The following is a 19,839-nucleotide window of genomic DNA, read 5'->3' on the forward strand; positions in this document are numbered from 1 at the left end:
CTCTGATTCCTGCAATGTGACAGACGGATGGGGGTCCGCGTAGATTCACCCACTGTGGTCCAGACAGGAAATGGCACTTTAATTGTTGTGGCCAGGGTGACAAGACCATGACAAGCTGGCCTGGGCATTGGGAGGTCTGTCCCTGCTGGGCAGGGCCTGCTGGAGGCTGCTGCTTCCCTGGGAGCTCCCAAGCCTGCCAGGGACTGGCGTACTATTGAGGTTGGAGGTGGAAGCCACCCAGAGGCCCCACGACAGCTGGGAACAGGGACTTCACCTCCACCTGCTGCCATTTCCTTCCTAGAGAGTCCTTAGGAGGTGGCCGGGCTCGGCCGGAGCTGAGGGTGCTTGATGGGGGTTGGGGTCGGGGGGAGGTGGGCATTTGCAGGTGGCATGGGCTTCGTGAAGCCAGAAGCTGAGTGCCAGAGCCAGAGCCCCTGGCAGAGCAAGTAAGCCCAGGCTGGGCAGAGCCCCTGCTCCCAGAGGTACGTCCTTCACAGCCAGAGCCCGGCGGCCCAGCCCTGCCCCTCCCAGTGCCCGGGCAGCCCGCTCTGTCCTCCATAGATGAATCTAGTCCCATATGTTACAATAAACTGCATCTGCCTCTCCCTGTCACCCCTGCCCTCCCCACCCTGGGCCAAGAGCCCCACTTCCCCATCTGGTGGTGGTCCTCCTCCTGTGCAGTGCCACGTCCCTTCAGCAGCCAGCTGTCCCGGCCAGAGGGCCCAGGGGGTGCAGAGGGCGGGGCGGCGCTGCTACTCCAGGTAGATGTCCTCCGTGGGGCAGGTGTACTCCACAAACTGCTTGTAGAACTGCTGGAAGGCTCGCCTAGGAGTGGGGCCCATGATGACCAGCGGTTCACCCTGGAGGAACCAGCCTCCACCCGGGGTCCAGCTGGGAGCATGGGGCCTGGCAGGCTGCTCCTGCCGACTGGCTGAGTAACCGCTTTGAAGGAAGGGCCGCCGAGCGAGCGGCTGACAGGCTTGGAAGCCAACCCGGGATGGCCCAGCCCTCCCTCCAGGCCACTGGGCTGGGGTCTAGAGACGGTCTCCAGAGCTGCAGAGCGCACTGAGGAGCAGCGCCCATGGCGGAGAAGACCCCAGGCCTGCAACCCACGCCTGCTCCTCAGGGGGAACGGGCAGGACACACACATACCCCACGGATTCTGCCAGGGCTTTGGTGGAGTCTTCAGACACAAAGACGTGGCAGGCAAACCGGTGGTCGGCAGGGTGTTTGGTGATGAACCCAAAGTACCTGCAGAAGAGGGGTCCAGGGGAGTTCAGCCCAGCACGACTCGGGGCCACCACCAGACACCGACCGCTCCCCTGCTTCCCACTCACTTGTTGTTCTTTGGATGGTATCCACAGAAGGAGATGTTTTTTAGCTGGAAAAAGTGGCTACATTTATTCCCCTGCAGGACAGAGAGAGAAGCAGGAGGTTGGCCACCAGCTTGCAGGGCAGAAGCACACCTGTCACGGCAAACTTAGTGGGAGGGCTGGGGGCTTGAGGAAGGAGGGGCCAGGTCAGAAGAAGTCACCTTGGCCTCCTGGGAGTCATCGGCCTTGACACCTATCTTCACACCCCTAACGCTGATCTCAAGGACGCAGCTGGAGGGCGGGTTAAAGTGCACGGTGAGCCGGCGGGTGGTGGCAATCTGGGTGAGAGACAGGGACACTCACTCAGGTACTGTCTGTCCCCAACCAGTCTCTCCTGTCCCAGGGCCTGGGCCAGGGTGTCCTTTTCCCCAAGAGACAGTGTGGACTGGGCTGAAGGTTGTGCCCACAGGGAGAAGCAGGATCCAGGTACCTTTTGCATAGCGGCGCACAGGACGTCATTGCCCTTGTGATAGGGAACCTGCACTGAGCCCAGGAACTTCACCCGGAACTGGTCCACCCAGTCGCTGTTTTTGGCCAGGGCTGGAAAGCAAACAAGAAGTGAGTGGAGTCACTCAGCAGGAGTGGGCGTGGCAGCAGGGCACAGGAGGGACGGGGAGGCCTATGGAGTGACACCAGCAGGGGGAGCCACAATCCCGAAAGGCCCAACTTGGCTGGGCCTCACCATCGATTATGAAATAGACCTCAAATCACCCTGCTCGTCCCTTCCCTGGCTGGCTGAGATCTGGGGCATACATTCACCTGGCAGATGCCAGAGCTGGTGGCACCAGGCGGGAGAGGGAGACTACCTGCCATGTGCTCAGGCTCCTTGGTGACCTCAATGGCATAGTAGGCAGGAAAGACGCCTCGGGCACCAGTGCGCATGTTGTAGGCCTCGTACCAATAGTCCTCAGCCTGCAGCTCCACCAGCAGAGGGTCATCCACTTCTAGCTCAAGTTCGTCTTCATGTCGAGGCACAAACCTGTCGCCCAAAGGGTAGAGCAGCGATTCCTCAGAGGACCTCTCCAGCCAGTGGCATCACTAAGTTCAATAAACATCTGCAAAGTACCACGTGTGCCTGGCATAGTGCTGGCTCTGGGGAAGACTAACACCAGTCAGACCCACATCTTCCACCTAGGAAGCCAGAGGCCCTGAAGAACTGAGAGGTCACGGGGTGGGGGGAGCACTTGGCCGGAGGAGGTTGGAGGGGTGTCTGTGAGGGGAGACTGGTCCCTCCAGGGCACCCTGTCCGGGCCAGGGAAGTGTATAAGTCCTGGCTTCCTCATGGCACCTCAGCACTCGGTCACCATGCTCTGAGTTCCTAGAAGCCGCACCCTGACCCCTGAGGCTGAGCAGATGCCAACTGCAGGGATATGGATCAGGCCACGTGGTGACGCAAAGGCAGGGAGGGTAGAGCCCTCACCTGAATATGGCCCGGTGGGTTTGCTCCTGCTCCTCCCCGTTGATGACACAGGAGAACAGGCCGAAGGACTCTGCACCTGCAGGGGAGGGACCAGCTGCAGGAAGGTGGCCCAGCTCAGGCTGGGCTAGGAGGGCACGTGGAGTCAGCCAGGAGCCGCCCCCGCCCAGCCGCCCCACGGCTCCCGGCTCACTCACTGGAGGAGCGAGAGCGGCCGCTCATGAAGACGTTCAGGAACTTCTTGGAGAAGTGGACATCAGGCTCGTCGGGCGTGGAGTCCTCCGAGAGGCAGGTGGAGGGCCGCGGCCGGGGGGCCTCCTCGTATTCCTCCCCAATGGCCGACTCATAGGGCGAGGAGGCGGAGGCACAGTTGTCGTAGACGGTGGCCGAGTCGCTCTCGTCACTGTAGTCTCCAAAGCAGGGCCTCAGGCTCACCAGCTCCAGCTGCGCGTGCTCGTCCACCACCAGGGTGTACTTGACCGAGTCGTAGGACAGGGCGCTGGTGTCGGAGCTCAGGGAGGCCCTTGGAGGTGGCGGGGGCTCCCCTAGGCTCCCCCGCCATCCTCCGCCTGGTGGCTCAGCCCGCTCTGGGGATGACAGGCAGTCAAAGCCCTCATCCTCTTCACTAATGGAGGGGTGAGGCCGCCCTGCCGCGGAAGGGTAGGCCGCAGGGTCTGGGTCAGAGCTGACGGACATGCGGCTCTCGGTGGGCGGCAAGAAGGCGGAGGCAGGCTCTGCGGGGTCTGGAGGCCGCTGCACCGGCGTCAGGTAGATCTCCTCGGTGGCCTCTAGCCGCACGTCCGCCTGGTAGTGGATTCGGTCTCGATGGGAGTGGCCCTGGCCACCAGGTGCGGAAGCAGGGGGGCCACCTGGAGGTGCCATCTGGGTGGCAGCACTGCGGCGACAAGGGCTGTCAGTGGAGGTGCCTCGATCCTTGGTGGTGGCAGGGCTGCCCTGAGGTGGCAGCTCATCGCTCAGGCAGATGTGTTCATGTGGCGGTGTCTGTTCCCCTGGAGGGCAGGCAGGGTGGTGCTGAGGGCGGGACTCCAGCACCTGCTCCCTCTACACCAGCTTGTCCACACAGGGACTGAGACGAGGCCTCCCAGGCACGAGGCCCTTGGCAGGCTGGGGGCCAACTGACTCGCTCGTGTCACAGCTGACCTCAGCGCCCAGCTGGGCTTGCAGAGCATACTGGGTGGGCAGCTGACCGCTGCTCAGCAAGGTAGAGACCGCTGGGTCTGCTCTCAGCGGCAGGGACGGAGTCAGGGCAGCCGAAGTCCAGCTCGTGGAGAGGGTCTCAACTCACCTGTCTTCAGGGGTGAGGACGACCGAGACACCCGATCCTGCCAACTGTGCTTTTTGCCAAGAGAATTATTATTCAGTGTGTCCTGCGCAGGGAACAAAAGGCCCTTGTGAAGGGGCAGCTAGCAGTGCCCGGCACAGGGAGGCCCGGCCCTGCCCCGTCAGGCCATCCCCAGGCCGTTTGCTGCACCCACCAGCCTCTTGCCAAGGCTTCTCTCCTGAGCCTGCTCTGGAGCAGGCAGGAGGGGTGGCAAGGAACAGCCCTGCCACCAGGCCTGTTGGCCTCAGGGAGATGCCCTCATCAGCCTCAGCAAAGTGGCAATGGCCAGTGTGTGGGGAGTGGGGGACAAGAAGGGTCTCCCTACAGACAGCTCCACATCCTGGACATGAAGGGGTTACACGTGAGACACACAAATCCAGCGGAGGACAAGGTGACTCCCTGCCCTGGGGCTCAGGCAGCTATGGCCTAGGAAGGGGCAGGAACACGGTAGTGCCTGAAAAAAACACAAAGGGTCTCCCCTGCAGCTGGTCTGGGGACTGGAATGAATCTGAATGGTGACTCCATAACACGGCTCCTCCCCACGGTTGCACATGCCTGAGGGTGACAGATGCAGACATCAGCAGCCTCCCTCCTGGATCTCCTGCCTGCCTGTCCACGTTCTCAGCCCCTTGGGACCCTCCGTTGCCCACATACAAGGCTCCCCACACACAACTTGGACTCCCTCCCTGAGAACACCCTCGGAAGCCCGCACATTCACGAGCTGAGCTGCCAAGAGCCACGCCAGAGGATGCTGGGAAAGGGACCAACCCTTTCCTTGCAGCCCCTGCACCAACCCCCAGCAGCCCACTTCCCAGCTCCTCTGCACCTCTCCTGACTGGGCCTGAAGACAAAGGGCCACAGCCAGCTCTCCCCACCCTATTCAGCTCTCCTTGGCATCCAGCCACCCGCCAGGGGCCCTAGCCCCCAACTCTGCCAAGCAGCTCCAGCCCCCAGTACTCTCCCCAGCCTTCTGGAATTCCCAGCTGCCCAGATCTCAAACTGGCTGCTGCCTGAACTCCCTCATCCACACCTTGCCACAAGTTCCCTTGACCTCCCGCCATGCACACCATTTCAGATGTCCTTTCCTCCAGGGCCTGCTTCTGCCCCTTCTTCACCAGGAGCCCCAAAATAAACCCTATCACAGCCAGAGGACCCAAACTCCTTCCATACTCTCAAAGCCCTGTTCCCTTAACCCACTACTTCTCTCTTTACTCCAATCCTTCCACCCTTTCTCACGGTTCCACGCCCAGTCAGCTGGCCTCAACCCCTGTCCCTCGGAGACCTGCCCGCCCCTCGGAGTACCCCTTCCGGCCCTCCCGCTGCAGCCCTCCTTGCCCTGGGCTCCCTGGAGGCCCTCAGCGCCCCTTGCACCTTCCAGGACGGCCCCAGGGCACCGCCCCCCCCAACCCCGCCCCACTCGCGCCTTACCTGAGATCGCGGCACCTGCGGAAAGAGGTTGAGTGTGGTGGGCCGCTTGGGCCGGTACGTGTCCCCGCTGCCCGGGCCTTGGCTCTGGCCCTGGCCGCGGGGCGCTGGCTCCTGGCCGGACTCGGCCTGGGGCGGCCCTGCTCCCGGCCGCCGCGCCGCGCGAACCTCATCATCCTCCTCCTCGTCGTCCTCCGCGCCAGGAGTGTCCCCCGCCGCGTCGATCAGGTCCATCTGCAGCATCTCGGCCTGCAGCCGGCTCCCCGCGCTGCCGCCGCCCGCAGACAGCAGCCCGGCGCGCGGGGGCTGCGCGGTGCGGACGGAGGGGCGTCAGGGGGCGGGGCCGCGCCGGGAGGGGCGGGGCCGAGGCCGCTATGCTCCGCCCCGCCGCCAGCCGAGTCCATTCCGCGGCCGCGAGGGGGGATCAGAGGGGGACCGGCGGGCGCCGGGCAGAGAGACGCTTCCGCCCGCCGCCTGCGAGGAAGAGCACGCGTCCTCCTCCCATTCCAGTGGGCACCTTGGTCCGCACCTCTCCACTGCCCACGGGCCACCCGCTTCTGCCTCCTTGCACCCTCCGGTTCCCTTGGCAACGGCCGGTGACCTCACCCGGGTTGTAAGCCGAGCCCAGAGTGAAATCACCACTGTTGCCATGGGAACGCAGGGGTCGCCAAGTAGTTCCGGGCCCGCCAGCAATTGGTCGCGGAGCCGGGGGCGGTTAGTATTTGGAGGGGGCTGTGAGCAAACTGGGAAAACCGAGTCTCAGCCAGGCGAGGAAGGCTGCAGGGGGCCGCAGTGCGGACCGAGAACCTGACGGCGACCGGAAGAGGGACGCAGGGGCGAGGGCCGCAGGCGGCACCTGAACCCAGGAGGTGGCATCCAGGCTCTAGTCTTCTCTCCTAGATCCAAGGGCTCAGGCCGCTCCAACCTGACAGTCCTTCAGCTATCTGTGCCTTGATAGTCCCGAACCCCTTGCTGTTCCAGTTCAGCTGCTAACTACCTGGCACCTTGGACAGATCCCCTGACCCTTGCATCCCTCACGGATTGATTGGCTACAATACTACCACCCTCCCCGCTTCCCAGAGAGGTGAGGACCCTGCACAGTGTGAAAGCCCCCGAGGGCTTATCTAAGGCCCGTGGGGGTACACCCCTAGCTAGGACTGCCTCAGGGCCCTGGCCTGTGCACGTCGCAGGAGGGGATGGTTCAGATCAGAACAGGTGCAGGACTTTAGAGAAGCCATGCCAGAGCCCTGGGACCACTCCCCGCATCCAGAGTGCTTGGCTTCTGCCTCCATCCCCTCCTGGCCTGGTCACAGGGTGGAGGGTTGAGGTATGGGAAAGTTATCTTCAGCCTTTGCTTTCCTCTTGCCTGGCTGAGTTTACAGAAGCCCTCAGGGTAGCTGGAAGCTAATGTAGATTCAGTCACCCCCCTCCCCAACTCATACTGCAGATCTCCCCACACCAATCTTGCTACCCACCCTCCTGGGGCAGAAACGTGCTTTAAAAACTAGCCCTGGCTGGGCGCAGTGGTGCACACCTATAATCCCAGTGGCTCGGGAGACTGAGGCAGGGGAATTGTGAGTTCAAAGCCAGCCTCAGCAACTTAGCGAGGACCTAAGAAACTCAGCAAGACCCTGTCTCTAAATAAAATATTAAAGAAGGCTGGGGTTGTGGCTCAGTGGTTAAGCACCTCTGAGTTCAATACCTGTTACCAAAAAATAAATGAATAAAATCAAGTAAAACCTAGCCCTGTACATTGCCTTCCGTTTCCTGGCTAACTGGCCTCATCTTCCTGTTCTGAAAGGATATAGTGGGGATCCCCATCTAATCAGGCTCACCAGCTGCTGAGAACCTGGCAGCACTGAGCTCTTTAGGGATGAGAGAGAGCCATCTCTCTATGGCAAAGCCAAGTGACTCGGTGGCAGCAGTGCTGGACCAGATTTCAGTGGGGACAGAGAAGGCCCAGGAGGCCGTGTGGTGTGGCGGGTCTGGTGCAGTGATGGCCAGCGGCCATGGGAGCTCGTCCAGCCGCGCCTCGGCTCTTTTCTCCTGCCCCAGAGCACTGCAGATTCCACTGGACTCCACCCTGTGCTGCCGCGGGCCCTCTGCCAGGGCTGCTCCTCAAAGGGCCTCCCCTTCGCTCACGCCAGTGCCCTGCGTCTTGAGACCTCCTGCCCTGTCTCCCGAGGGCACCCGAAGGAGCTCCTTTCTGCCTCAGCCCTGGCAACTAAATGAATACATTAAAAATTTTTGAAAACTCTGAGTGAGCACCCAAGATGTGCCCACACTGTGCTGATGCTCCTGAGCGCTGCTTCGCTCCGCCTTTGAAAGCTACGGGAATGCACCCACTCCTATCCGCGCCCCTCTCACCACCCCACTGGGCTCCCAGGAGCCGGCCCTTACCCGTAGGGACAGGGTGTCTTTGCACTGCAGGCTGATGCCACACTCATCAGTGATCTCTGATAGGTCTTCATCCTCAAACTCCTCCAGGCTGATGTCATGGGTGAGCCTAGGGACACGAAGCCAGAGTTACAACCCAGGGAACTGCCAAGCCCACTGGCCTTTCCCTGTTACCTCTTCCGAGGGGCAGCCTCTGAAGGCAGGTCACAGCCCCCGAGGCTGGGAGTGGGTCCGTCTGCACCAATACAGTGGGTAGCCACCAGGCGGGGAAAGAATGCGGGGCACATGCTAACAGGCCATCTCCTAGGGTGGCGGAGAAAGAGGGGGCCCCAGGCTACCCCAACCTGGCTGGGAGCTGCCCATCCTGTTGCCAACCAGGAGGCAGTGCCTAGAAGGCCCAAGTGGTCAGAACTTGGCCTCCCAGGATCAAGGCAGGTGCCAAGGCCAGTTCGCCCATGGAGAAGGCAGAGTCAGGAAGAGATCTCAAGAGATGCACGGGGTAGGAGCCTTGTGCAGTTCACAGGAGCAAGACCCCAGGTGCTGGCCAGAAGCACAACAGCCTTAGAGAACTGCTCCACGTCCCCAGCCCAGGACGACCCATGCCTGTGAGCCCTGGTAACGAGTGGAGGGAGGCTGGTGTCGATGCGGGTACTGCAGCCCACTCCAGGAGGAACCGTGCCCTGTGCAAGCTTCTCTAGTCGGGACACTTCACACCCACGCTGAGGACCCTGCGCATGGAGTCAGGAAAGGCCCAGCCTGGGACTGGAGGTGCCGTAAGCTCAGGAGACAAACCAGACAGAGCACTGGGCACAGGAACACCAATCAGCCCCATGGGATCCCCAGGCCAGCTCTGTGCACCCACCTCCAAGGGCAGGGCTGGGTCAGCCACCGCAGCGCCCACCTGGCCCCGCGCTGCTTCCCTAACCCTGGCCCTCTGCCTGGTTTGGCATGAGTGGGACATGTCTGACCCCTTCCCCAAAGAAGACCAGAGACTGAGGCCAGGAACAAGGGAACCCACTGGTCCAAGGTCACCCAGGATGGGGGTGGCCCAGTCCCCGGGAGATCCTAGAAAGTCCACACCCTGCCTCTTACCCCAGTTGCACCAAACGGGACCCTGAGCTGAAAGGTGCGTCCCCCCCGAGCCCCTCCCTGACCCCCAGCCGGACCCCCATCCCCTACCAGTGCTCCCACTGATCCTCCAACCAGCTGTCATTGTCTGGGCTTGAGTCCATCTTCAGCACCAGCTGCATGGAGAGCCCTGCCCGGCCGGGGGGCTGTGGGGCCCCAGGGCTGCCCTCTCATGCCCAGAAGGGTGGGGGGGCCAGGACTCAAGGCAGGGCTGGGGCCTGCAGCCTCCACCGCCCGGGCCTGCCTTCCTGCGTCCTGAGCGCTGCGGACGCCTGGGGAGCTCATTAAAAATAGATGGGCGGGAGGGGAGGCAGCAGCTGCCCACCGGCCCCAGCCCCGCTCTGCCCAGCCCAGCGCTCAGCTCAGCGGCAGGCAGCTTCCTTCAAGGCCAACGCTGCTGCGCGATGTCACCACCTCCCCCGCGGATCAGGTTACTGCAATCAATGCCACAGGCTCCACCTGCCCTTCCAATGCCCCTATTGGGGGCTGGGGTGACCCCCGTCCCTGGCCAGGCTTGTAAGCAGATGGCAGGAATCTAGGATGTTTCCCCCCAAAGCCAGCCCCTGATCTGCTTTAAAGGGCCAGCGCCAATACTCAGGGTGCCAGGGAGGAGAGGCCAAGAATAGATACCCCGGCCTCGCAAGCACACGCGCAGCACCCCCACCTCAGCAGGGAAGCTCTGTGGACCCAGGGCAAGTTCCAAGGATCCTGGCTGGTGTTTGGACCAGTGTTTGGACCCCTTGGCGCAGGGCTGGAAGAGCAGCTGGGTGGTCGTGAACTTCCTGTTTTGGAGTGACTTTCTTGTAGCCTGGAGTCCCCTGGGTGGAACTGCACAGGGGACTCCAACAAGGGAGGCATGCTACTCAGGGCCTCTCTCAGATGTGGCCCAAGGGTGGTGAGTTCCCAGGTAGGGCAGGTGGGCAGTGAGCTGGGGAGGGGCCCCGCCCGGAGGCCAGAGCTTCCTCCAAGCTGCCAGGGCAGGGAGGCACCTTGGCCCTAGGACAGGAACTAGTGGCCAGCATTAAGTGCCACCTGGAAGGTCACTAGGAAGGCCGAAATGCAAGAGGAGCCCCTGGTACTCAGCCAGCAACTGGGAGCTGCGGCAACACTGGGGGCCCCACCTGGGGGTGTCCCCGGAAGCCCCCGCTCTGCCAGTCCCTGCACACAGCTGGGTCTCCTCACTGCCGTGCCCTGGTCCAGGCCGGCCTCTGCCCTCCCAGACCTCCCCGCTGGCCTGCTTGCTCCAGGCTCCCTGTCGTGCCTCAGGCCACCCAGAACTGATGAAAACCCTGCCATCCTTCTGCCCCCAATGCTGCAGGGACCTCAGCCAGGGCTGTGCCCCTGTGCTTGGCATTCAAGGCCTCAGCTCCACAGGTCATCCCCTGTTTACTGGTCTGTGTCCTCAGGGGTGGACACTGGGTCTCCCCAGTGCCTCAGCCAGGCTTGGATGGAACACATGGAAGGCTCTCAAACTGCACATGCCAGAGGAGTGCTCAGGGAAGCCCTCTCCTCCAGGAAGCCCTCCTGATCCTCTCTGTGGTTGATGACATCGTCTACCTGGATGTAAGGCAGGATGGCAGAGCAGAGAGGACCAGGCCTCCAGCAGGGACAGCCCACCCCATCCCACACTGCTCCAGAGGTAGGCGATCTCCCAGTCTGTATCCACAAGGGGATCAAGACGTGCCCCCACCCAGCTCCTGCCTAGCCTCGGTGCTCCTGGGCAGCAGGCTGGTGAGGGCACCAGGGACTCGGGACCTGCCGGCCAGATGTTTGTTGTCCTCAGTGCCCACCCTCTTCCCACGCTGAAGGGTTCAGAGGAGGCGGCGGGCCTGGCTCCAACTGGGTGGAAGGGGACTGTGCATGTCTGCTCTCAGCTTCCCTGGGGGCTCCCACTTCCCTGAACAGCGCGCTGGCGGCAAGGCTGGGCCTAATTGTCCCTCACAGGTGAGGGACCTGGACTGGCCTGGGAATGGTGGGAAGAGCGCGGGCAGTGAGTCAGGGGCCTGTGTGGACCTGGCTCCACTGGGCAGGGGGCGTTGTCCTCACCCTCCTCCTGAGCCCACCCAGAACCAAGGCCACGACAGCCCCACTCGGGGTCATAAGGCGCCTGGGCTGTGCGGACGCCGCGGTGCCTTGCGCTTGTCTTACTTTGGGGGGCTTCTCCTGGGCAGGGAGGGGAAGCAGGTGGCCCCAGGACACACCCTGCCTCTGACCCACAAGCTGCAGCCCGTGCTGGCTGCCAGCCAGCCTCGACATCCCAACGCACCCCTGAATCCTCGTGGCCACCTTGGGAGGGCGCTCTTTACACCCACCTTGCAGAGGAGAAGCAGTAAGGCCCAGAGACCGGCCTGAGCCTCAGTTTCCCAACAGAGAGAGGCTGCCAGTCCTGCCCTGGACGCCGGGCGCATGAGCAGAGTGGGGGGTTTGTGAGCTGCAGGGCACTGTGAGGTCCCTGCCTGAGATCCAGGGGACCACCTGCTCAGAGTCCCCTCTGCAAGCTGCTCCTCACCCAGGCCCTGCTCTTTCCCCTCTTCTCCAGGCACGGCAGAGGTCCCAGCCCAAATCCTCCAGGTTCATGGGTGACCACTGCGGGGAGGAGGAAGGAGAAGATGGGGGAGGAGGGAGAGAGGGAGGGAGAGGGGGTTCCTTCCTGATTCTGCCTTATCCACCTTCTGGGAAGCTGAGGCTGGGCACCAGGCGGCCACCCCAAGCTGCAGGACAGGACCCTCCTTCACAGGTGGGCAGCCCTCCCCCTGGGCCTGGGGACTTGGGCAGCCTCCCCTTGGATCAACCCGACCTATGTGTGCTTACCAGTTGGGAGGGACAGTCATTGGTCCTAGCATTTGCTGTCATGGGTTTGGGCTCTGGACACCTCCCTGGCCTCTGGGTCTACCTTCCAAGCCAGGCCCCTCCTTCGTGTTAACCTCACCTCCTCCCACAGGGTGCCCTGGCTTGCTGTCCTGGCAGGCCATGGGCCACACTCCCCAGGCCCTGAGCAATTGCACTCATGTCCTGAGGTTGCTTTCCTGGCCTTTCCCCCTGCTGTGGGAGTCACCTTCCCCTGTTGTCCCTGTTCCCCAATAGTCCCGGCCCTTTCTGCTCAACCAGGAGCAGGCTAGCTCGGGGTATGTGCCCTGTAAGAGCTGAGTGGAGGGTGGTGGGGCAGAGGGGACCCGGGTGACTGGCTGTCCAGAAGCCACTCGGGAGCCTCCCATCCCGGGCGCTGTAGTGAGGCAAAGACGCCAGCTGGGTGACCTTGGGTCCCAGCCAAGGTGTCCTGTGAGCCTGTCATGACAGAACACCCTGGGGTTGCAGGGCCCGGCTGTCCACAGGGTGGGCTCCACGGGTCCCCAGGACGCGTGGCTTACTGCTCAGCTCTCCGAGGCTCCCCACTCCCCGCGGGCCTCCCGACAGGCCACTGTCCACCAGGCAGCCAAACCCATCCAGCCTTTGAGATGCAAGTCTGATCTGGTCCCTCCTCCCCTACCTAGAGCCCCGCAAAGGCTCCTGGGCTTCAGGGAAGGGGGCAAACATTCTCGCCTGTGCCCCGAGGCCTGCAGCCTGCATGGCCCCCTCTGCCCCCACACGCCCCGCCACCTCCTGTGCCACTCGGAGTTGCTTCTCTGACCCATCAACCTTGCTGTTGGCGCTCCTGGTCCCTCTTGCTGGGAGTTCTTCCTTTGAGTCATGTGACCTAGTGGCCTCCCCCAGTGGGCAGGTAGACCAGAAGGGCAGGATCATGCTTTATTGACCGTAGGGACCTAGCGGAAGCTGAATGAGTGAATCATGGGTGTTCCCGGGCCTTTCCCAAGTCAGCCCTAGCTGGACTCCACTTCCTGTGTCCTCACCCACACCGGGGCCTGGGGCTGGCCGTGTGGGCCTCTGGGAGGACGGCACTGGCTGCAACGGTGGGCCCAGCCTGGTCCTCAGGACCTGTTCTCATCGCCCCCACATGCGGGGTGGACATGGGGGTCAGGCTGGAATTCCCTTCCCGACCAGGTCCACTGTCATCCCGGGAAAACTGGACCCAACCCAAGAAATGAGTTCCAAGCAGCCCGACTCAGGCCATGACTGTTTGATGTGTCCAGACAGGTGGCGGGAACTCTGGGATGCGGCCACTTGGCCTGAGGGAACAAGGCCACGGTGGAAACCCCACGGCACCCGGAGGAGACGGGCGTGGGCCGGACCTCTCCTCCTTCGCTCTCCTGGGCGGACATCCAGATGGTGCCCAGGCTGCCGCATCCCAGCTGCGCTTCCCCAGGCGGCCGGCGCTCCCACCCTGGACGACTCCCGCCCCTGCTCCCACCGGGAAGCCAGGACCCGTACAGTACGGGCACCGAATCCACGCCTGGTCAGAAACGCTGGCGGCTGTATGAGGGCCACACTCTCCAGAGACGCCCCAATAGGCTGCTGCCCAGCAGGAGCCGTCCCGGGAAGGAATGGGCATCCTAGAACACGCGGGACCTCACCTGCAGATGGCCGCCTCCCCGGGTTTGTGGAGCCACTGGGCCCAGGCGAGAGTTGAGTCGTGGTGTTCCCAGGAGCCCAGAGACCCACCGAGGGCTCTGGCCTCAGAGTGCGGGTCGGAACCCCGGCTGCCCGGGCTGTGCACTTCCCCCACCCAGGGGCACCCTCCCTTCCACCGCCACCAGAGCTAGGCTGCCATGGAGCCTGGCTCCAGGGCCCTGTCCTTTCCCTCTGTCCAGTCTCCCTGGCTGGTGAGGTTCTCTCTGACGTGACAGTGGCCATCTCTACACGGGACACTCCCAGGGCTTTGGCCCTGGCCCAATCGTTCCCCTGAAGCTCCAGACCCCACACCTCCTTGGCTGCTTGACTCCTCCTCCTGGGTCCCCAGTGACCACCGATCTGGAATCCAGCAAGTGGCCACGTGCTTTGACCACCATGGCCACCATCCCCCTCATCTCCCGCCAGACATCCTGCCCCCAGAGCCCAGCACCAGCCTGGACGATCGCTGCTGTCTCCCCCACCCCTCAGACCAGATCCCACCTGGGGGTCTAAATTGACCCTTAAATTGCTCTCACATCCTGTCCCCATTCCCCCTTCTCACCCCAGATGGCCGGCCTCCCAGCCTTCTGGTCACTCTCTGCCCAGTGGCCAGTGGGATCTTCCTAGAATGTCCATCTCACACTGCTGTCCCCTACCTCACCCCCCCGCATGAGGGTGAAGAGGCCAGCGTCCTAACATGGCCTACGAGTTCCTGCTGGACTCTGCTCGCCACCCTCTGCCAGGTGGCACATCACCCTGCTGCTGCCCGCCCCAGGCCTTCACTCTGCTGGGCCTCCTCCTCTTGGTGGTTTCCGCCCACCCACCAGGTCTGCCTTCGGGTCACCACCACACCCAGCCTGCCCAGTAAGGCTCGTCTGTGTGTCTCCCTCTCCCTGTCGCCTGCGCGATGGCCAGGCCCACCTCAGGTCTCTGCTCACTGCCTCCCTGGTGTGCTCGGCCAAGTGCCAGCATCTGCTGACGAAGGAAGGAACAGCCAGGGTGTCACCCCGAGACAAGTCAGGAGGTGGCTGCGCTTTGCTGGCAGGGCAGCTGCGAGCCACCAGGGAGCCCGGGTGGGCTCGGGTCCAGCTTACCATCAACGGGCTGTGGTTCTGGGGGAGCTGAGGGCCCTCTCATTTCCACCGTTGCTGGTGTTCTATTTGGAGTACCAGGGTTGGTCCTGGTGGTGGCGCTATGCCCCACTACACCCACAGCCCTTTTTATTTTTTATTTTGAGACAAGGGCTTGCTAAGTTGCCCAGGTTGGTCTCCAACTTGAGACTCTCCTGCCTTAGCCTTCCAGGGTCCTGCAGTTGTAGGCCTGAGCCTCTTCCTGTGCCAGAGGAAGGCTGGTCTCTTTCCCTCCTCCGTCTCCGTCTCCGTCTCCCTCTCGTTCTTTCTTCAGCACAAGCCAGGCCAGTGCTCCTCCACTGAGCCACACCCCGGCCCTGACAGCCGACAGAGGTCCCTCGTCAGGACTCCCTTCCGCACACTCGGGCGCTCCCTGCTTCCCTAAGCACGCCTTTGTCCCGCTGGCCCTCCCACACAGGGCCACTGTCCCTTCCAGCCCACTCGCCCAGCACCAATGCGCCCATTGTATACGTTCCTAAATTCTTCTGTAGATTGTTTACACTGAACATATCACTTGAAGAGCAAACTCCTTGTCATTATTTTGTAAGTTACACAAGTGACCTACACATACACTCATAAAAACAAGTCAAATGATACGGAAGTTATGTAAAATAAGAAGTGGGAATCCTTACCCACTGCATACCCAGTGGTAATACTAGTAATCAGAAAAAAAAAATCTGCACATATTTATTTAAATCAACATAGTTATGTGATTCAGGAAAAAAAAAAATCACATTTTTATGTAACCAACTATCAACAAACAGAGGCCCTGTCCTTCCGGCCCACAGCACACTTTTCCTCTCCACGGAAACTCCTCCAATATTTCAGGCTCTCTCTTTTGGGGTGGCTCTGAAAGCAGATCGTCTGGGTTCAAATTTCAGCTCTGTTACTTACCTGACCTCTCTGTGCCTTAATTTCTTCGTCTGAAAAGCGTACGCACTGATGGCATTCTGTCTGTGTGGTTGTGGGGCGGTGAAGGCTCCTGCCACAGAGAGCCCTTAGCACGGTGCCTGGCCAGTCCAGTGCCTCCCTGTGCCGGCACTGACCACTGCTATCCTCTGTCCTCTCTAGGAGAACAGCTCCAATTTTATCCTTCACTAAATAACAAACAGCCACAGCATCACTGAGCACCTACTCTGCACTGAGCAATGGGGACACGCTCTCATGGCCTTTGAAATGCTCCACCTGTGTGGTCTCATCTGAGTCTTAGGATCATTCTGAGCAAGGGCCAAAAGCTGATACCTCGAAGAAGAAATGAAAGCTCAGAGAGGTTAAGTGTCCAGTTTGGGGGCACGCAGCTAAAAAGGATGGGCCAGGATTCAAACCCAGGCCTGTTGGATCCACGACACAACCATGAACCCCAAGAGAGCCTAAGCAACCTAGGGTGGGCCAGGCGCTGTAGGAGGCAGGACAGAAAGGGCAGTGGGGGCTGTGGGGCCCAAGACACTGACCTTTGTTATTCCCACCAACTGGCCTTGTCTCCACAGCCAGGCCAGGTGTCCTAGAGGGCCTGCCCACGCCTCAGCCTTTTGGCCTACTGCCCACCTCATCCCACCTGGCTCAGAGCTGGCCACACACTCCCTAGGTGGCGTCCCCTGCTCAGCTCCCCTCACTGAAGCCTGCATAGCTGCTTGCCCAGGAAGTGGGGACAGGTGAGGGGCCAGCGGGAGGGCCCGGGGAGTAGTGGAGAGCCCATGCAGACCTGGGTTCCAGTCTAGATCGAGCCTCGGACTTCCCTGGGCTCCCCCCTCCTCAGTCTCCCCCATCTCTATGGAGGGCAGATGGAGACACACCCTCTGGTGGCTCTGAGACTGCACAGATGCCTGCTGGCCAGCGGCTCCCGTGCACCTCTCCTGGCCAGGCAGGAGTCAATGTTAATTAGCCCACTTAACAGATGGGACCCAGAGAGGGCCAAGCCCTGCCTGGATGGCGCAGTCAGGAAGTGGCAGGGCTGGGATTGGAACCCAGGCCCCTCACAGCTCTGTCCTGCTCCACTGCACAGGCCTGCGAGGCCTGCGTGTGCTGGAGTCTGAGGCACTCTCTGGAGCCCCAGCCCTTCCGCCTTGGAGCTTGGTGCCTCTCTCCGGCCCCCTCCCTCTGGTCTTCCTGGCTAGGCTCAAGGTCTCTGGGGAGGTTTCCCAGCCTGATGATGCCATTAGTAATGCCCAGGGGACCCTGCCCACCTGAGGACCTGGGAGTCAGTGACCCTTGGTCAGAGGAGGGGCTGGCGCCAGAACCCAGCTGGGGCCTGGCTGTGGCAGGGGCCCCAGGAGAGCGGAAGACGCCAGGTCTTGAGATGGGGCAACAATGGTGTGCCTCAGCTTTCCTCTAGTCTCTGGAGCAGTGACATCCTCCACTTCCTCCTTAACAAGGAGGGGGGGACGCTCCAGAATTACGAGGGAGGGACATCAATCCCTTTCCCAACATCACCCTTTTCCTCTCTGAACTCCCCCCACCCCTGCCTAACACCAGATTGGGGGTGAGGTGGAAGGGGAGCTCGGTTCAGGTCCTGGGTACGGACCCCAGCAGGACCCCCCCAACGCACACACCGTTCTCAGCTACTCCTGGGAAGGACTCCCCTTCCCAAGCGGGTCTAGTTAAGACTGAGCCTTCAGCACCTGCCTTGGGTCGCACCTGACCAGGTAGATGGGCGCTGTTCAAATCCACAGAGGCTCCTGGCCACGCCAGCCTGGTAGGCCCACCTGCCAGGCAAGGCTGGGGGAGAGGCCCAGGACTTCCCCCTTCCAGCTCAAGGTTGTCGGGTACCCCATGCAACTGGGACCCGGGGCCACCCAGCCTGCTCCCATTCCGGTCAGAAACGTTCCGACGCGGCAGGGCAAAGCCCCGGCTGCCCGACCGCCTCCGCTGGGATCTCAGTCCAGAACCCCGACCCAGCCGCAGCGGCCGGGCGGGGAAGAAGGAGCCCCCTCCTCCAAACTCCAGCCCAGAGGCTCCCACCCCAGGACGTGCAATGGCGGAGCGAGCGGCACCGGGAACCGAGCCGGACCCTGAGGCCCAGGGGCCGGTCTGGGGGAGGTGTCCTCGAGGGAACCCCTCTGCACGCCGCCCTCCGGCTCCTGGGGTCCCCGAGCGCCGGGGGCCGGGGAGGGGCGGCCAGCGGCTCAGCCGCGGCCGCGGATTCTCACCTGAAATTGGGAGGCGACGCGATGTGCAGCCCCAGGAACGGGGAGGCGGCGGGCGGGGACGCGGCCCCCCCCCGCCCAGGCCGCCGCCGCTCTCTCGCTCCGCCCATTCCCGGGCACAGCCCTGGCCATCCGGGCGGAGCGCGGTGCGGGGAGGCGGCGGCGGCGGCGAGGGAGGCGGAGGCGCGCCGAGGAGGCCGCCGCCGCCTCGGGGCTCGGACTGGGGCGGGCGCGGCGGGCGCGGCGGGCGCACCTGCGCAGGGCAGGGGCGCGGCTCCGCACCGCGCACGGCTCGCGGGCCCAGCGAGAGCGCCCGCGCGCGCCCCCGGGCCCGGCCGGGGTCTCGAGGCCCCGCCCCGCCCCGCCCCGCCCCGCCCCCGGCAGCGGCGCTCTCCGAGGTGCTGAAGCCGCGGCCTCCGCCGCCCGGGCTTCGCCCCGCCCCAAGCCCGAGGCGGACCCTCCACAGAGCCTTCTGTCGCCCGTGTGGGCTTGGCCCCAAGGGGTGGACCTAGTGCTCCGGCATCAGGTAACTAATGGGCGAACTCTGGTCCCCAAGTGCATCTTTGGCCCTCTGACAGCGGAGACAAAGAAGGCGGGCGGAATGTGAGGGTCGCTGAAGTTGGAGAAAGCAGGGGGCGTGGGGTGGACTCCACCAGCAGTCAGGTCTGGAGCCACCGGGTGCGAGTTCACAGCCTGGCTCCCAAGTGGATAGGCTGGGGGCCCTGCATGGACCCCAGAGGTTTGGTTTTCTCATCTGTGAAATGGGGCAATGAGGATCCCCCTCATCGGCTGTTGTGAGGATGATGAGGCATAAAAGGAATGTTACCACTGGGGATCAGGAACAGCCTGTTTCCTGCACTGAGCCCCAGGCGTCACCTCATTCTTGTCCTACTTTGAGAGGACCCTGCAAGGACTCTCCCTAGAGGGTTCCATCTAAAAGCGACCCAAACAGCAGCCAGTGGTGAGCTGTGCCCTCCTCTTGCCTTCTCAGCCTCAGAGCCTCCTCCTCAGCATCTCCCTTCCATTCTCTGCACAGCACACTTCTTCTGCTCCCAAATACCCTTAGAGCTGTTTTCTCACATCTAAGACCTGGAATGTTCATCTTGTCCCCACTGTTGTCTCCTTGGGATGCCTCTGGTGATTTTTCTCTCCACCCAACTAGGTTTAGCTGTGGTTTCCTCCTGATCTTTCATCAGAGGTCAAGCCTGGGCCTTCTGGACTCTGAGCTTGTTAGGTTCCCTCACAGAGCATGGACTGCCAAGGCCAGGGTCCCAGCACTGGTGGATTGTAGGATCTCTGGCCAAAACTGTTTCTGGCCATCAGAGAGAACTGCAGAGACCCTACTTCCATAGTATGGTACAAAGAGGGGCAGGGCATACTTTCACAGCTTGTGGGGTCCTATTTGCAAATCTCACCTGCCAGTTGGTCATGCTGGCTTCTTTTCCTTCCATGTAGTGCCCAGTGAGGAGCTGGAGACACCCTCCCAGCAATATGTAACCCCTCCTCCAGCCCAGAGGACTCTCCAGGACCCGGAACACCCTGGCTGCTTCTCCTCTTCCAGTCACTGGGGCCTGGAAAGATGGTCACTTTATTTCCTGCTACTTTGTACTGACTCAGGGCCCCTCACACTAGCCATCTGCTGCTATGCCTTTTCCTCCCAGGGAATCACTGTGGCTAGCAGGACTGTGTGCTTGTGTCAGCTTGGGAACAATCTGAGGTCAGATGTGTGTGAGAGGAGGAACTGCCCTCTTCCAGAGCCTTTTATTCAAGAACAAAGGTATCTTAGCTCCCAGGACCAAGCCACAGCCACAGCCACAGCCACACAGGAAGTTGGAAGAAGGGAGGGGAGGCCAGCCTGGGTCCTGGTAGGAAAGCCAGCAGGAGCCTCAGCAGAGCCAGGAATGGGGTGAGCTTGAGAGTCAAGTTCCTCCCTTTCCCTTCTGTGCAGAGTATGATTTCCTTTGGCTGTGCACGGGCC

General features: G+C 62.2%; 1 protein-coding gene across 2 annotated transcripts; it reads right to left on the reverse strand.

The window, feature by feature from the left end:
• Nucleotides 1-58: 58 nt before the first annotated feature.
• Nucleotides 59-18,097, reverse strand: MAPK8IP1 (mitogen-activated protein kinase 8 interacting protein 1). Of its 2 annotated transcripts, none has more exons than XM_079103029.1 (12): nucleotides 17,865-18,097; nucleotides 7,958-8,063; nucleotides 5,561-5,863; nucleotides 4,097-4,178; nucleotides 2,988-3,800; nucleotides 2,794-2,869; nucleotides 2,180-2,352; nucleotides 1,804-1,913; nucleotides 1,535-1,651; nucleotides 1,338-1,408; nucleotides 1,153-1,251; nucleotides 59-825 (listed from the first exon to the last, which is right to left on the reverse strand). In XM_079103029.1, the coding sequence occupies exons 1-12, from the start codon at nucleotides 17,969-17,971 to the stop codon at nucleotides 753-755; spliced, it is 2,130 nt and encodes a 709-aa protein (XP_078959155.1). In that variant the 5' UTR covers nucleotides 17,972-18,097; the 3' UTR covers nucleotides 59-752. The 2 variants fall into 2 exon arrangements, with proteins under 2 accessions (XP_078959155.1, XP_078959156.1); XM_079103030.1 differs by lacking the exon at nucleotides 17,865-18,097 and adding an exon at nucleotides 9,134-9,464.
• Nucleotides 18,098-19,839: the final 1,742 nt, after the last annotated feature.

This window comes from Sciurus vulgaris, assembly GCF_902686455.1.
Source record: "Sciurus vulgaris genome assembly, chromosome: 11".
Lineage (NCBI taxonomy): Eukaryota > Metazoa > Chordata > Mammalia > Rodentia > Sciuridae > Sciurus > Sciurus vulgaris.